The sequence below is a fragment of the Marmota marmota genome, unplaced genomic scaffold, assembly GCF_001458135.2.
Source record: "Marmota marmota marmota unplaced genomic scaffold, marMar, whole genome shotgun sequence".
Classification (NCBI taxonomy): domain Eukaryota; kingdom Metazoa; phylum Chordata; class Mammalia; order Rodentia; family Sciuridae; genus Marmota; species Marmota marmota.
The window spans coordinates 3,154,884-3,173,362 of record NW_025999880.1 but is presented as its reverse complement, the minus strand read 5'-3'; the positions used below and the strand labels follow the sequence as shown (position 1 = coordinate 3,173,362).

The window sequence follows — 18,479 nt, the reverse complement described above, 5'->3', positions numbered from 1 at the left end:
ACATAGGAGTTGAGGAAGAACAGTACTCAAAATGAACGGTTGTAGGAAAGACTAAAATGAAACAGATATAATACTTTATTTTATTATGTTGTATTTAGGGACTCATTTGAATCTTATGTTGTTATTTTACTTTGAAAGGTTCTGTACTCTGTTTTAAAATTACATTAGAAACATATTCATCATGGGATTTTATAAACCCTTCCATATAGTTAGTAGTACCTTGATCCATACTCCCTTAATATGTGTTTTTTTAATTGATAGGTTTACAAAGTGTTTTTTTTTTTAAAGTTGTTGATGGACCTTTATTATTTTTATTTATATGTGGTGCTAAGAATTGAACTCAGTGCCTCACACATGCTAGGCAAGCACTCTACCACTGAGCCACAACCTCAGCCCCCTGCAAAATATTTTGAGGGTAAAAACAATGGGAAAATCTACCAAGTAAAACTGATATTCAGTTGACCTCAGTGCTCCAGAAGTTTTAAGGCCTAGAATAATTTGCTTATGTAGTGTGAATTTTTAAATGAAATCTCTTGCCTGCTGCTGTTAAATCAATTTTGCTGAATGTTTTATAGGAAAATTCTTTTATCTTATAGATGGATATAAATCTGAAAGAACAGGTTGTCATTTTAGACGAAGCTCATAACATTGAAGACTGTGCTCGGGAATCAGCAAGTTACAGTGTGACAGAAGTCCAGCTTCGGTTTGCTCGAGATGAACTAGATATTTTGGTTACCAATAATATAAGGAAGAAAGACCATGAACCCCTTCGAGCTGTGTGCTATAGCCTCATTAAGTAAGAGTATTTGTCTATTAATTTATTTGGGTTGGCTTTGTAGTAAAGATATGCTTGATTACAGCAGGGTATTTTAAAGTTAGCAAACTATGATTAATTCGGCTATTTGGGAAATGGGTTGTTCCTTACTAAGTAAGGTTAAAAAAATAAAAAAGCCTAGTCTAATCTTTTGTCTTTGTCAAAAGAATATAATGAACATAATTGATTTTTTAAGTTAATAATTGTGAATGGCATTCCTAATTTAGCAGGATAATTCAACAGCTCCAGTTGCTGTGTGTAGGACATTGAATAGAAAACATGGTTTTGATTAATTTATTTTATTTATTTTTTTTTATGGTGCTGGGGATCAAACCCAGAGCCCCATGCATGCCAGGCATATTTAATATATTATAAAATTCTGGATCGTGACTTTATTTATTACTTTTCCTTCAGTTTCAATAAGATTCTAGTTTGATGGGTTTTAATTAACCAAGACTTCAGTATACTTAAATAAAAGATTTAGTGCCAATTTTCTTAAAATTTACATTAGATAATTTTCCTTATATTAGACTTTAAGTTGTAGATCTAGAATCTAGTTATCTCAGGAGAAACCTCCTCTAACTCTACATTTCATTCCATGTATTGTGACATTTTGTTTACTGCATTGTGTATTTTTTAAAAATTTGAATGTTATAAAGTAACATGGTTTGAATAGAAAATCTTGCAAATTTACATAGTAAAAGCCTTCTTTCCATTCTATCTTCTATCTGCTTAGTATCTGTTCTTCTAAACAAGTTTATTTTCAGGGCACATTTATGTATATATGAGCCAATATAAATATATTCTCTTAGTCATCATTTTTTTTTGCATAAATGGTGGGTATGCTAGACGGACTTTTTTTCCTTAATTCAGCTTTTTTTCATTTAACAGTGTATTTTGGAGATCTTTCTGCATCAAGATATAGGAAGTGTTTGTAATTTTAAAAAATAGTTGCCTAGGAATGGTCGTGTAGCTCAGTGGTAGAGCACTTGTCTAGCATGCACAAGGCCTTGAGTTTGATCCCTAGCACCACAAAAAAGAAAATAATTGCCTAGAATTGCACTGAATAGATAACAATAATTTTCTTAATTAGCCTCTGATTCATAGAAAGAATTGTATTGGGAAAAAAAGTGTTTCCTCTGCTGTCACACCAGTTAGCACAGAAGCCTCTATGGCTCTAGGAGGTATGAGGATTTTTCCCTGCAAGGAAGCAAGCAGTTCTGCAGCATTAGACTATTAATTGGGTATCCTTTAATTAAACTCATTTCAAGTCTAGTATTATTTGCCTGGAGATGGCATGAGATTCCACAGGTTGAGGGCTCAATCCCAAGACTGCTCCCAACCCTTATCTTTCGATATCATTTGTGAGCTTCAGGTTATTTGATGTGTGCTTCTGACTGACTGCTATAAATTGTGATTCCCATAATCCTCTTCTTGGGATTGGTTAATTTGCTCAAGCAGCTCACAGAACTCAAGGAAACACATTTACTAATGGTCTATTATAAAGAATTTACAAAGGATACAGAGATGTATAGGTCAATGTATGGGAGAAAGTGTATGGGGCTTCTATGCTCTATCCCAGTGTGTTTCTCTTTGGGAACCTCCTTGTAGTTTAGCTGTTAGGAAGTTCTCCAGACCCTGTCCTTTTGAACACCTCATTATACATACATGATTGATTAAATCATAATTCAACAACCTACCTGTCCTGTCTTGATCTTTCTGGTGATAGTCTCTATCATTCAACAAAAGGATATTATCACTTTGAAGAGTCCAAGGATTTTAGGAGTTGTATGCCAGGAAACAGGGAATAAGACCTAATATATATTTCACAGTGTTATAGGAGTTGTTTCTAGTCTTTTGCTATTATAGTACATTGCTGTTAATAACTTTGAACATATACCATTTCATGTGTATGAGAATTACATCTATAAAATTCCTTGAAGTTGAATTGTTGAGTCAAAGCATAGTTCTATTTGTAGTTTCAATAATTATTGCTAAAATTTATACAGTCAGTGGATAAGTGGAGGGAACTAATGTATGCTTTTACTAGCTGTGTTTGTGAGTATGAAAGTTGTTTTTTTCCTCCTTGACTGATAGTTAAAAAGTGGAATCCCAATGTAGTTTTCATTTATTTCTCTTAATATGAACGAAATTAAGTGTCTTTAAAGGCTTGATTCATTGTTGCCCTTTGTCACAACCACATGGCTTTCTTTCAGGTTCTCAAGAAGTACATGTATTAACTACCTGAGAATGTGTATTAGGTATACCTCCCTCCTGTTTGGAATATGCCCCCCCACCTCCCATGACTGGATACTTTTGCATTCAATTTTTAAAATATGTTACTTTAGGAAGAATATTATAGACATTCAAATTAAAGTAGCAACTAGGTTATATTAACCTAATTTATTTTCATTATATTATATACCACTATCAGGTATTTTCTTGTTTATGTATTCATTTCTGCATTTATTTTTGTCTCCCTTTAGTAGAGTAAAATTTCTGTGAGAATAAGGACCTTGCTATTCTATGTAATATTATAATTTCTACTACTCAGAATAATTTCTGGTGTGAAATAGGTATTGAAATATGGTTATTGAATGTACAAATGTGTCTGTATGTCAATAAATACATTTATATATTTTCAGATAATTCTCTTGTGTTATATATGTAGTATATTGATTTATTAGATTGTTTTACATTTCTTCTTATGTGTATTTGGGATAACCACCTAAACATGGCTTTCAGTTGGAGAGAATTAGTCAGTAAAACAGTGTGAATCCATTAATACAGCTGGGAAATCACGTGTGTTACTTTCTTCTGAATAAAGCTTAATTTTTTTAAGGTTTATTTTATAGTATGAAACATGGATTTTTTTTAGTTCTTTTATATATATGTATACACACACACACATATATATATATAAATTTTTTTAGTTTTTTTATATATATACATATATATAGGTCATACACACACACATACATAAATCTTTTTAAGTTGTCAATGGACCTTTATTTTATTCATTTATTTATATGTGGTGCTGAGAATCGAACCCAGTGCTTCACATGTGCTAGGCGAGTGCTCTACCACTGAGCCACAACCCCAGCCCCCAAACATGCATTTTTTAAAGATGTGTTAATTAATCCACTCTTATGTCCTAGGAGCTTTAAGAAATACAAATTAGAGTGTGACAATAACAATTCTCTTGTGTTGTTAAATAATGCATTTAAGGATGATACTGGTTGACAGTTATTTTATTTTATTCTAGTTGGTTAGAAGCAAACTCTGAACATCTTGTAGAAAGGGATTATGAATCATCTTGTAAAATATGGAGTGGAAATGAAATGCTCTTAAACTTATATAAAATGGGCATCACTACTTCTACTTTTCCCATTTTGCAGGTAAGATTCTTTTTTTCTACCTGTGAAATTGATTTAATGAACTAGAATTGATTTAATAGTGAGTAAATCCAGTGAATTACCCAGAATTTATAAAAAAAAATTGTTTAAAAATTTTATTAGCTTAATCTGAAAATCTTTAAGTGATGGCATGAGTAGGTTATGGGTAAAAAAATAGCATTATTTGGTTTGAAGAAAATAAGGTTTTCAAGGGATTTGTTGTCTTGTTCAAAGCTAAAAAAGTCAATATGGAAATTTTATTTTGTCAATTATAAAAAGTTAACATTTTGGAAAATGAAAATGAAAAGAAACTCATACTTTGTTCACCTTAATTTGGAAATTATAATCCTGAGTGAGATTCATGGCTAGAGATTATGTGTGATCTTTGGGAACTATGATCCTTATTAAGGATCATTTTAAAAAATATTTTTAGTTGTAGATGGACACAATACCTTTATTTAACTTATTTATTTTTCTGTGGTGCTGAGGATCGAACGAACCCAGTGCCTCACACCTGCTAGGTAATCGCTCTACCACTAAGCTGTAAGTCCAGCCCTAGCATATGTTTTGTTTATAGCACGTATTATTTCTATGAGTCAATTAAGTTTTGTTTATATAGAGTCATATTATTCTTAACATCAGATTTATTTCCTAGAAATAATTCAGATGTTTAGTGCAAATATCAATTTTTGAAGGCCATTAGAGGAACAATTTACTGCCTTTTTATTTAGTTTATTACTTCTGAAGGGCACTAAATAGTACCCTAATTATCTGAGGAAGTATTGAACTTCAAAATGCATAATTTATTATTAAAGTATCTTTGACTCTGAGGAGTATTTGGTTAATATGAGTATCCAAATTAGCACTGTGTATTAATAATGTTAAACCTAAAATTTTAAAACATGTTTAATTATACTTTATGGAAGTTTCTCTCTTCACCCTGTCCCATTCTTCATGAGAAATATGATAATTTCTTACAGGAGCATTTTTCTACTGTTCTTCAAAAAGAAGAAAAACTCCCATCAGTTCATGGTAAAGAGGTGGCAAGAGAAGTACCTATTCTTAGTGCTTCAACTCAAATAATGCTCAAAGGACTTTTTATGGTGCTTGACTATCTGTTTAGGCAAAACAGCAGGTAAGTGAGGATATCTCTTCTGTATTTTTCGTCTTAAAAATATTGACCTAATTCCTTATTGGATACCAGTATGTGTTTAACATATTAGGTAAAATAGTGGTACAGTTATTATGATGTATTTGCTCTTATTTATTGGCACAGACTCAGATTAATTGATCAAAAAAGATCAACCCAGCTGGGTGTGCTGGCTCACATCTATATCCGAGGCAGGAGAATCATAAATTTGAGACCAGCTTTAGCAATATAGTGAGACCCTAAGCAATTTAGTGAGACCCTATTTCAAAAAATTGAAAGGGCTTGGAAATGTAACTCAGTGATAAAGTATTTCTTGGTTCAATCTCCAGAACCCCTCCCTAAAAAATATTTTTTTAAAATGAGAATGAATATTGAAATGATTAAATAAATATGTTAATTAATTCATCTTTCAGTTTATGGTCCTCCAGTGCTAAACTTCAACACATTTTCTTTTAAGTATAACTTGCATATGCATTTACCAGTGTCAGAGTCTCTTTCCTATGTTGTAGAAACCTTTCCCTTATGAATTGTGGAAAATAAAATACAGCTAATTCATCCTACCTTGTCAAGTTATAGTACTACTTGCTTCCAGCATTTTTTAAAGTGTTTTTTTTTTTAATTGTGGCAAAATAAACATAACATTTACCATCAAAATCATTTTTAAGTATACGATTGAATGCCCTAAGATTTTTCACAATTTACAGTCATCACCACCATCCATTTCCAGTAATTTTTCATCATTCCAAACAGGAATTCTGTACTCATGAAACAACAACACTCTAGATTCCTTTCCTGAATTTCCAGGTAATTGTACTTTCATCTTATGAATTTGCTCTTTGTAGGTTTCCCATATAAGAGCAGTACTACAATATGTGTCTTTGTATCTGGCTTATTTCATTTCACTTAGCGTAATGTTTTCAGGGTTTATCCTTGTAGAGGCATATATCAAAACTTCATTCCTTTTAATGACTGAATAATATTCCATTGTATGTATATTACCATATTTTGCTAATTCATTTTTATGTTATTGGACATTTGGGTTTTTTCTCTTTTGCTATTGTGAATAATGCTATTATGAATATTGGTGTACAGTATCTATTTGAGTCCTGCTTTCAGTTCTTCTCGGTGAATTATTTACCTTGCAGTAGAATTTGCAAGATAATATGATAATCCTACATTTAGGATGTAGGATTACATCCTACATTAAAGGAACTGCCATAGTGTTTTCTTTTTTTTTTTTTTTTTAACATTTTTATTCATTGTTGATGAATTTTTAAATTTTATTTATTTATTGGTATGTGGTGCTAAGAATCAAACCTGGTGCCTCACACATGCTAGGCAAGCGCTCTACCACTGAGCTACAACCCCAGCCCTGCCATAGTGTTTTCCATAGCATCATTTTACATTCCGATTAGTAATGCACAGTGGTTCTCATTTCTCTACATTCTTGCTAATGTTTACTGTTTTGCACTTTTTGTATAATAGTCATCCTAATGGGCCAGGCATGGTGGCACACACCTGTAATCCCAGTGTCTCCAGAGGCTGAAGCAGGAAGATTTCATCAGCCCTGGCAATTTAGCAAGACCCTGTGTCAAAAATAAGAAGGGCTGGGAGTGTGGCTTGGTAGTCAAGATCCCGTTGGCTCACTCTTTAATTACTACCATACACACACCATCTTAATGGATATTAAAAGATATATGGTTACTCAATGATATTTCCTTGTGGTTTTAATTTGTATTTCCTTAATGACTAGAGTGTTGAGAATCTTTTCACGTTCTTATTGGTCACTTGTGTATCTTCTATAGAGAATATCTATTTATATCTTTTGCCCATTTTTAATTGTTCACTGTTTATTATGGAGTTGTAATAGTTCTTTGTATACTCTGGATATTAGTCCTGAATCATATATATACTTTACAGTTATTTTCTCCTATCCTCTGTGTTGTTTTTTTCAACGTCTTGTTAGTGTTCTTTGAGCAGAAAAGATTTTTTTAAATCTTGACATCTACCTATCTATTTTTTCTTCTGTTGCCTTTCTCTTAGTGTCACATGTAGGAAGTTATAATCTGATATCACGAAGCTTTTCCCTTTGCTTTCTTCTAGAGATTTGTATTTAGGGCTCCTGGCATTTTTATAAAATTTTCTCCAGTTATTGCAACCCTGACTTAAACTTTGACATCAATCTTTCTAGGAGTGAATTAGCAGTGAATTATTGAAATGAGGACATTTTGTTCTGTTTAAGCCTAGGGCATTTTATAGACTTATTGAAAGAGGTTATAAACTGGATGGAATCATATGTCTTTTGCTTCAGTACCTTCATTAAAAGAAGATGAAGACAACCCAGATTTTAAAGGGACTTAAAAACTATGTGCTTAATATTTTTTAAACTTTGAATAAAAATTATTTTCTCATGTAATTTAAAAAAGTTTAACCTGCCTTTTAGTTTATTTATCTATAATACTGTTTTGGTTTGTAACAAATTATATAGTAGAGAGTATAAAGAACTCTGACTTGAGGTAGGAGGCCTGAATTTTAATTCTAGTTCTGCCATGATTTATGTAATATTTAAGAATGGAATTGAGAAATGTGTGTTGAGGGAAAGAGAGATGATTTCTAATATTTCCCAAAAGCATTGGTAGATTCTGATCTGATGCCTTAATTTACATCAGAATTATTGAAGTTAGCTTAGTTCATGTGGAGAGAATGTTGTCTTTGAGGGGGAAGCCAGCTCTCTCATTTGAGTCTTTCTTTCTTTCTGGGTTTCTTTTTTTTGGGTGGTGGTACTAGGGATTGAATACAGTGCTTTTTAGTATGCTAGGCAAGCTCTCTTCCACAGAACTACATATATCCTGGGTCTTTTTTTTTTTTTTTTGGATACCAGGGATTGAAGTCAGAGGCATTCAACCACAGTGCCACACCCCCAGCCCTATTTTGTATTTTACTTAGAGACAGTGTCTCACTGAGTTGCTGTTGCTGAGGCTGGCTTTGAACTCAGGATCCTCCTGTCTCAGCCTCCTGAGCCTCTGTGATAACAGGTATGCACCATTGCACCTGGCCCAGGTCCTTATTTTAAATTTTATTTTGAGATGGCCTCACTAAGTTGCCCAGGCTGGCCTTAAACTTGCTGACGTCCTCCTGTTTCCACATCTCAAACTTCTGGAATTACTAGGATGAGCCAACACACCCTGCACAATTCAGTTTTAATATAATCATCAGTTTTTGTAGTGCAATATAGCTGGGTCATTGTATGTTATAATGTTTTGTCATTTAATTAGCATTTGTTTGCATTCAGATTTGCAGATGATTATAAAATTGCTATTCAGCAGACTTACTCCTGGACAAATCAGATTGATATTTCAGATAAAAATGGATTCTTTGCTCCACCAAAAAATAAGAAGCGTTCACGACAGAAAATTGCAGTTCGTGTGCTAAACTTTTGGTGCTTAAATCCAGCTGTGGTAAGCTTGTGTTGTAAATGAAATTTTTCTCTTCTTGGTAAATGCCAACAATTAAATGAATGTGTTCAACTCTTTTAAAGATGATTTTATATATCTAATGTCTTCTTTTAGGCCTTTTCAGATATTAATGGCAAAGTTCGGACAATTGTTTTGACATCTGGTACATTGTCACCAATGAAATCCTTTTCATCAGAGCTTGGTGTTACATTTGCTATCCAACTAGAGGCTAATCATGTCATTAACAACTCACAGGTTAGTTTTTTTTTTTTTTTTTTTTAAGGCTCACAGTATTTTCAACCTCGGTGTAATTCCAAATTAGAAGGCACCTGAATTGCCAACAAACAAGCCCTGACAGGAAATTCACATTTAAGCTTTATAATAAAAGAAAACCTGTTAATAAAAGGAAATACTAATTACTAGTATTCCCTTAGTTCATTAACTTTGAATGTAAAGGCTGTATTACAAATTATTCATTTAAATAACTTTTTGTTTTTCTGTAAAATCTAAAAACAAGATTATTTGGACTTTGTTATTGTAGAAACTACAGTAAATTACTTTTGTGTTTTCTTTTCCATTAGATTATGGCGTATCTTTACTCTTCTTTTTATGTCTCCCTTTTTCTTCTATACCTAGATTAATACCTGGCATTTAGCAAGTGTTAGGTATATGTTTGAATAACAGAAATGAACTAGAAATACTCATATAAGTCCTATGATTTAGTATTTTAATTTATTATAACAATATTTGTTTTAAAATTTTTTCTTAGAAATGTTTAAATTGTCATTTTTTTATTATTCCATATACTCCTTTTTATGAAGTGGTTAGTTATATGCTTAATACCATCTGTGTGCCTAATAGAATTCTAGTTTTTTATAAAACTGTGTACACTGATTTATATGTAGTAAAGTTTTGGTTCTTGCTATTACTTGGAAGCAACTATTGACATTTAGTAGTTGGGAGCCTAGAATGATAAGCTATCATTCCCTGAGAATTTGCTTTCTAAATCCCAAACGTTCCTGTTGAGAAACATTACAATAAACAGTAATGATGTTAAGAATACAGGTTCCACATTTCAGTATACCTTCCCTAGAGGCCCAAATAAATGTAGGAAGTTATATTTTCTTATAACAGAGTTATTGTAGAATTTAATTAATTATTTTCTCAGCTGGTTGCACATCCCTATAATCCCAGCTACACAATAATTCCCCCAACACACGAAGTTCTCAATCTATTGCACAAAAGTCCATTTAACCTGTTATATCACTGAATTATAATAATAATAATTCTTAGTGTGCAGCTGTATTCTGTCATACTATAATACTATCTGCCAACTTAAAAATAGTTGTTTATGCCAGGCACAGTGATGCATGCTGATTAGTGAGGTCCTCAGCAACTCAGTGAGACCATCTCAAAACAAAAAGGGCTGGGGATTTCACTCAGTGGTTAAGCACCTCTGGGTTAAATCTCTGGTACCAAAAATCCCCACAGTTTTTAATTCTAATTATGGTAAACTATACAACAAAAATTTATCATCTTTTACTCATTTATTTATTTTTATTTTTTATCTTTTTGGTACCAGGGATCGGACCCACAGGCACTTAACCATTGAGCTACATCCAGCCCTTTTTATTTTTTATTTTGAAACAGAGTCTAGCTAAGTTGCTTAGGGCCTCCCTAAGTTGCTCAGGTTGGCTTGAGATCTTCCTGAGTCAGTCTCCTAAAGTGCTGAGAGTACAGGCCTGCACCACCTTATCCAGATGTTTTGTTTTGTTTATACTGAGGATTGAACCCAGAGTCTCACACATGCTAGGCAAGTGCTTTACCACTGAGCTACATAATCAGATGTTTTCTTAAATTTTATTTTGAGACAAGGTCTCACTAAGTTGCCCAGGCTGACCTTAAACTTGCAATCCTCCTGCCTCAGCCTCCTAAACAGCTGATATTGCAGGTGTGCATTGCCATGCCTGGCTATCTTAACCATTTTTCAGCGTCCAACTTAGTCTTGTTAAGTATATTCACATACATGTACAGCCAGTCTAAGAACTTTTCATCTTGCAAAACCAAATGCCTACTCTCATTAAACACTTTGTATTTCCTCTTACCCACCAGACCCTGGTAATCATCATTCTACTTTCTGTTTCTATGACTTTGGTTACTCTAGATACTTTATATCTGTGGAACATAAAGTGTTTGTCTTTTTGTGACTGACTTATTTTACTTGGCATAATATTGTAAAGGATGTCTATTGTTAGATATTGTCTTCAAAGTTCATCTATTTTAGAGCATGTTTCAGAATTTTCTTTTGAAGGCTGAATAGTAGTTTATTTTATGTACTTGCCATATCTTATATATCCTATCCATTCATTCATTGGTTCCCTCAACTTTTTATTTTGAAAAATTATAAATTTCACAAAAGTTGAAATATAGTATTGATGTAGTAAATATCTTTGTATTATTCACCTAGATTCATCAAATTGTTAGCATTTTGTAATATTTGCTTCCCTGTCTTCCTCTTTCCCTCCGTGTATGCCTACACTTTGGTAGATAAGTAATGTGTAGATAAATATTGGAAGATATAAATATTGCACATTTTAGTTAAATTATTTTTTTATTAAAAAAAATTTTTTTTAGTTGTAGATGTACACATTCCTTCATTTTATTTATTTATTTTTATGTGGTGCTGGGGATTGAATCCAGTGGGAGGCAAGCTCTCTGCCACTGAGCCACAACCCCAGCCCTTAGTTAAATTATTTTAAATGTAATTTGTAGACATCATGACACTTTGCCCTTAAAAGTTACATGTTTCAGGCTGGGGCTATAGCTCAGTTGGTAGAGTGAGTGCTTGCCTTGCATGCACAAGGTCCTGGGTTCAATCCCCAGTAACACACACACACACACACACACACCCAAAAAAAAAAGTTGCATGTGTCTTTTAAGAGTAAACATGTTATCTCACATAGTCAAAATACTGTGATAATACACAAGTAAATTTAATATTGATACAATAAAGTCAGTATTCATATTCTCTAATTATTTCCAAATTTTTTCCAATATTATTAACAATTTTTTTTACAATTGTTCATATTATTTTTAATCCAGGGTCCAATTAAGTATTCTATGTTACATTTAGTTTTAATATCTCTTTAGTCTCTACAATAGTTCTCTTGCCTTTTTTTTTTTTTTTTTAATGTTTTTCAAGACATTTCTAAAGATTTAAGTGTCCAGTTGTCTGAGGCATATCTTCTGATCTGGATTTGTCTTAATGTTTACTCATAAGATTATGATTGAGCAAGAATACTGTGTAGGTTAACATTGCTATTTCCCCTTGCTTCATATCAGGAGATAAATAATATCAGTTTGTCTTAATACTTGTTGATTTGGTTAAAGTGGTACCCATAAGATCTACCTTGTAAAATGTATCTCAATCTCATATAATTTCAAAATACAGGATATTTTATTTTTCAGCAATCTCTATTATTATGTTGTCTTTAGATTCTTAATACAGTTTGTTCTTTCTTCCAGTTAAAATAACCAGACTAAAGCTAGATCTATGAATGTAGATGATTTGCAAATAAATATAAAATTTGGTGGGTCTGCTTTTCTACGTCTGAGTATCTTTGAATACCAGTGAATTTGTGAAAATGGTTCCTGTTAAGATTTAGACTTACCTATGGCAAATCATACCAGCTTTCGCTACCAATATTTTGGAATTATCTTACTCTGTTGATATATAGACCTAATTTATTAATTTTATGTGTTCACTTATTTAACCACAAATACTTGTTATATGCTTAATTTTTAGAAAGGTATTGAAAAAGTAGAGATAAGTGAGACATTTTTTGCTTTCAAATAATTTCCTTTCTAAGAGAATTGAGTGATCTAAGCCTATATGTTTGACAGTTTTTTCTTATTTCCTTCATCATTGTTTTCTTTTGTTTTGACTTAATTTTTTGTACTCACACATTGTGATTTCCTTCTCTTCTTATCCTGTGTATATTTTTTAGATTTTCTTTGTGGTTATCTGTGGGGATTACAGATATTATCCTAAAGTTTTAATCTGATTTGAATTGACATCAACATAATCGTATGCAACTAAAGACAATAGAGAAAACTCCCAACAATTTTAAAATAAATTTCTGCTAAATTTGTTGCTTGATCTTCTTTTTATATATGTAAATAGTTCCACCCAAGTACTGATTTTCTTGCCTCAAGCATAACTCTAATATTTAAGTATTTGCATTCTAGGTTTGGGTTGGTACCATTGGTTCAGGCCCTAAGGGTCGGAATCTCTGTGCTACCTTCCAGCATACTGAAACATTTGAGTTCCAGGATGAAGCGGGAGCACTTTTGTTATCTGTATGCCAGACTGTGAGCCACGGAATTTTGTGTTTTTTACCATCATATAAGGTAAGAGAATATTATTGTTTCCTTTGCCTCTGAAAAGATCAAGTAGGATTACCATGATAAACTTCCTAGAGTGAGAAGTAACAACGTAATAATTATAGTTTTCTGAAATCGTGTATTATTTTATATACTTATTAAGATACTTCTTGATTGTTCTATCATGATTTACTTAAAAGTCTAAGAGAAAAGTCTGCAAGTAATGTTAGTTATATAAGAGTACTACTTTTGTGTATATGATTTTTATTTTTAGAGGCAAGTTGGTATTTTCATTATTGGAAAGGAGTATTCTTTTTCATTTTCACAAATTGTACTTTTAAATGTTTCATTCACATTCAGATTTCTTTGTTGCCCATTATTTTGCTTCTTGTAGCTGGCCAGAAGAGACTTTTTTCTTGTTTTTAGAGTCACTCTGATTTTTAATAATTTTGTTTTAGTTAAATTGAAATTATATGGTATATTTTGGTCCTCCCACTATGCAAAGCATTGAAGCCACATGTAATTGCCAAAATAATATCACATTTTATTAAAATCTAAGTCAACTTTTATTGTAGAGATTTGTTCTTTTATTGTGGCATTTGTTCTTTTTCAAGATTGTTTTGACTATGTTGAGTTTTTTGAGATTCCGTGTGCATTTAAGGATAAATTTTGCTTTGTGTATTATTATCATCCTAAAAAAAGTAAGTCTTCTAATTCATGAGCATAGAATGTCTTTCCTTTGAATTATGTCTTAATTTCTTTTAGTAGTGTTTAGGTTTTTAGTGAACAGTCTTTGACTTCTCTGGTTAAGTTTATCCCCAAGTATTTTGTTCTTTATTATGCTGTTGTAAATGAAATTGTTTTCTTAATATCCTTTTCTGTTGTTTAGTACTAGTGTATAAAAAAGCAACTATTTTTCTGTGGTTATCTTGTATTCTATAAATTTGCTGAATATTAATGAATATTAAGAGGGATGTTTGGGTGTAATCTTTAGGGTTTTCTTATTATATAAGATCATGTTCTCTATGAACAAAGATAATTTTACTGTTTCCTTTCTAATTTGTATACCTTATATTTCTTTTTTATGTCTGGCTAGAACTTCCACTACTATCTTGAAGTGGCATAAACTGATATTGATGTTGAGTTCCTTATTGGTATGGGGAAAGATTTCTGCATTTCATCATTAAGTGTGATGTTACCATTTATATAGACTAACTCTTTCCTTCTTTCAGCCCTCCTTCCATCCCTTCTTTTCTTTTGGCAGTGCCAGAGATTGAAACCTGGTTCTCATACAGCTAGGCAGGCACTCTACTACTGAGCTACATCCCCAGCCTTCCTTTTCTCTTTTAACCTTCAGGTCTTAGATCTAATATGAATCTCTTAGAGTCAATTTATTTGGATCATGGATTTTTAAATTTTTTAATTGTTAGTATCAACATTTTGATTGGAGAATTTAATACATTTATACATAAAACAATTACAGATAACAAAAGACTTCTGCCATTTTTCTTTTGATCTTATCTGTGAATTATAGGTTTTCCCCCACTACTTTCTCTATCAACACTTCTCTTTCATTTAATGTTTTTTCCTAGTGACACATTAGCGTTTCCTTCTCATTTTATTTTATATATATTCTATAGACAGTTCTTTGTGATTACCATGGGGATTATAGATATTAACCATATATATATATAAACGTAAAGTTATAATAATCTGATTTGAATTGATACCCACCTGATTTCAACTATATAGACTCCTAAACTGCTCCCCCTACCTTTATGTTATTGATGTTGCAGATTTCATCTGTGCCCAGTGACAAATTTATTATTTTTATGTATTTGTCTTTTAAATCCTATAGAAAAACAAAAAAATGGAGTTATAAGCCAAAATTATTATAATACTGAATTTATATTTGCCAGTACTTATATTTACTGCTGATCTTTGTTTATTTCTAATGATAGAAGTTACTGTCTAGAGTCCTTTGATTCATTTTGTTTTAATGGAATTCCAACATATGTGTTTCTTTTATTTTATCTTGTGGTGTTGGGGAGTGAACCCAGGGCCTTGTACATGCTAGAGAAGTGCTTTACCACTTAGCCACACTCCCAACCCTTACAGTCCTTTGATTCTGAAATGAAGGATTCCTTTTAGTATTTCTTGTAGGGTAGGTTTAATAGAATGAATTCCCTCAGCTTTTATTTGTCTGGATATGTTGTCATAATTTCTCTTTCATGTTCAAAGGATAATTCAATCCCCAACACCACATGATTGAACCTTCCCTAGCTCTTTTGGCTGCCCACATTTCTGAGGAGAGCCTGACTGATGATGTTATTGAGGATCCTTTTGATGTGATGTTTCTTTGCTCTTGCGTCTTTCAAGAATCAGGCTTTATCTTTGGCTTTATACAGTTTAATCATGTCTCATGGTTTGGGATGCTTTCGGTTTACCCTCCTTTGAGTTTATTGAGCCTCTTTTCATGTAGACTTGTGCCTTTCATTAAATTGGGGGAATTTTCAGCCATTTTTTTCTGAAATATTTTGAATTGAGTAAAAATGGAAATACAAAGTATACTTTGTGCAATGCAACACAAGTTGTGGTTATGGACACTTGTAGTCTTTAATGCTTATTAGAAAAAAAGAAAAATCTTTAAAAATCATAACCTATACCTCTACCCTAGTAATCCAGAAAAAAGGAAATGGAAAATAAGTACTAAGTAGAGGGAAGGAAATAAAATAAAAGTGAAAATCAAGTAGAAAACTACAAAATAATAGAAGCAAATCAATGAAACCAACAGTTGTCCTCACTATGAAAATATATTAATAAAATTAATAAATCTAGCAAGCAAAACAAGATAAAAAGAAGACAAATTACTGATAACAAAAATTAAGAGGGAACATCGTTATAGAGTCCATTGACATTACAAAGATAATAAAGGGATACTCAACAACTTATGTCAAGCATTTAAACAATTTATATGTAATAAATTCCAAATCAACAGGATAAAGGAGAAAACCCACATATCATCTAAAAAACTTGATAAGGCGTTTTATGTAATTTAACACCTGTTCATGATATAAACTCTTAGTAAACAAAGAGCAACCTGATTAAAGGCATTTATGAAAAACCACAGTTAACATCCTACTTAATGTTGTAAGTCTAAATGCTTTTTTCCTTACTCTTAGGTATAAGATACAGATGTCTGTGTTCTCTACTTTTGTACTATATTCAGTTCAGTAAGATAGAAAAATAATTAAAATATACAAAGATTTGAAAAGAAGTAAAATTGTCTCTCCTCAGTCATCATGATTGTATACTTAGAAAATTCTAACGAGTATATAAGAACTATTACAGTTAGAGTTCAGCAAGCTCTCAATTTATAAGGAGGTAAATCAGTATTCACAGATTATATGTATATAATAGTAATAAACAATTGGGAAGTGAAATAAAAATAACACTAGTTAGACTAGCCTGTAAAGCATGAAGTGATGAAATGTGTCCACGATATGCATGATCTAAGTACCAAAATGTACAAAATACTGATGAAATATTTCAAAGTACACATGTAAGCCTAGGTGAATGTAGAGAAATGTGTTCATAGGTTAGAAGTCTCTATATTGTTAAGGTATCTACTCTCCTGAAATTGTTTTATCTGTTCATGATGATTTGGGCAAATATTCCATTAGGCTTTTTTTTTTTTTTTAAGAAACTGACATTTTAATTCTGTAATTCACACAAAAATGCATAGATTATAAAAGACATTTAGGAAAATAAATGAGAATAGAATAGAGAGAGTTAAATACCTAGTTTCAACCGAAGGCACAGTAAACAAGATAGTTGGGTATCAGCCTAAGGATTGTCATATACAACAATGCAACAAAATATAGTCCAAAATTCTATCTATTATCAAGTGGCTTTTGACAGACATGAAAAGGTAATTTAATGGCACATTGTGAGAAACACATTCACCTTTCCAAGCCCAAAGAATGGATTAAGAGACACAGGAACAACAAAAAGTAAGGCTTTATTTGAATGATGGTCTTGCAGGATTGGGTGCCTGGTGGTCAGATTGTGTATAACCAGTGTTTTATCTCCTAGAGTGCAAGATTCCCCCCAGTTCCTCATTGGCTGAGTACTGTGGGGTGCATAGCACATCACTAGGTTTTTCTGTCCCTCTTGGGTTTTTTAAAGAAATATACCTTTAGTTGTCCCCATCTCCCTTTGTTGTCTTGAGGTGGGAAAGTTCCCTTGGATTGAGTGCCTTTTGTCACGGACACAGTTGGGCCTCTGCCTTCTTACCTTCTGTTTGTCAAGGGGCTGTGAATTTTTTTTTTTTTTAAGAGAGAGAGAGAGAGAGAGAATTTTTTAATATTTATTTTTTTTTAGTTATCGGCAGACACAACATCTTTGTATGTGGTGCTGAGGATCGAACCTGGGCCGCATGCATGCCAGGCGAGCCATTATCTCTTGAGCCACATCCCCAGCCCCAAGGGTCTGTGAATTTTTGTGCTCTTGTGTTCAACTGCTTGTAACTTTTTATTCTGATCTCCTCTCCAGCTCTTTAATTTTACATTTAAAACTGAATACTGTGTTCTGAAAATGGACCACTGGACTTTCTGTTTCTAACGAGATGCAGTGGCACTCTGAGGTATTAGGAATTCAGGCTCTACCCTACAAATTTTGGGAGACAATTCAGCACACAACACGGAACAAAGAACTTTTTCAGATATTGTAAATATCTTGTATTTTGATTATGGTGGGAGTTTTTAAAGTGTATTTGTCAAAATTCATTAGCTTAAAATGAGTGCATTTTTGTATGTAAATTATACCTCACTAAAGTTACCTTTTTAAACAGTAAAATGTTAATCCAAATAAAAAATTGCATTGCAAATATGATTTAAAGTTCGCTAAAATACCTGCGACCGACCGGCAGAACAGGCCCAGCGGCCCGTCAGCATGGTAGACAGATCAACCCAATTGGAGGAGGAGCACAGCCGCCTCCCGCCCCTGCAACGGAGACTTTTCAACTATACAAGAGCAATATAAACATATAGGGGGAAAATTTCAAAAACACAACAGTTTCACCAAGCAGAAAGAAACGCGAGCAGTATGAAAAGACAAGGAAAGAAAGGACCACAAGCAATATAGGTCAACTCAACTTTAGAAGAGGTAATAGCTGCAGCAGATGGAATGTCAGATAAAGAATTCAGGATATACATGCTTCAGATGATCTGGAGTCTCAAGGAAGACATTAGACATCAAAATCAGACAATGAAAGATCACTT

At 32.5% G+C, this 18,479-nt stretch overlaps 1 protein-coding gene across 6 annotated transcripts in view; it reads left to right on the top strand.

The window, feature by feature from the left end:
- Brip1 (BRCA1 interacting helicase 1) overlaps positions 1 to 18,479 on the top strand; it is a 160,861-nt gene that overhangs the window by 55,312 nt on the left and 87,070 nt on the right. For all 6 annotated transcript variants that reach the window (XM_048788186.1, XM_048788195.1, XM_048788181.1 and 3 more), the window contains 6 exons: positions 597 to 796; positions 4,080 to 4,212; positions 5,190 to 5,344; positions 8,652 to 8,817; positions 8,929 to 9,069; positions 13,063 to 13,224. In XM_048788186.1, coding sequence (XP_048644143.1) covers positions 597 to 796; positions 4,080 to 4,212; positions 5,190 to 5,344; positions 8,652 to 8,817; positions 8,929 to 9,069; positions 13,063 to 13,224 — 957 coding nt within the window. The remainder of the gene's footprint in view (positions 1 to 596; positions 797 to 4,079; positions 4,213 to 5,189; positions 5,345 to 8,651; positions 8,818 to 8,928; positions 9,070 to 13,062; positions 13,225 to 18,479) is intronic.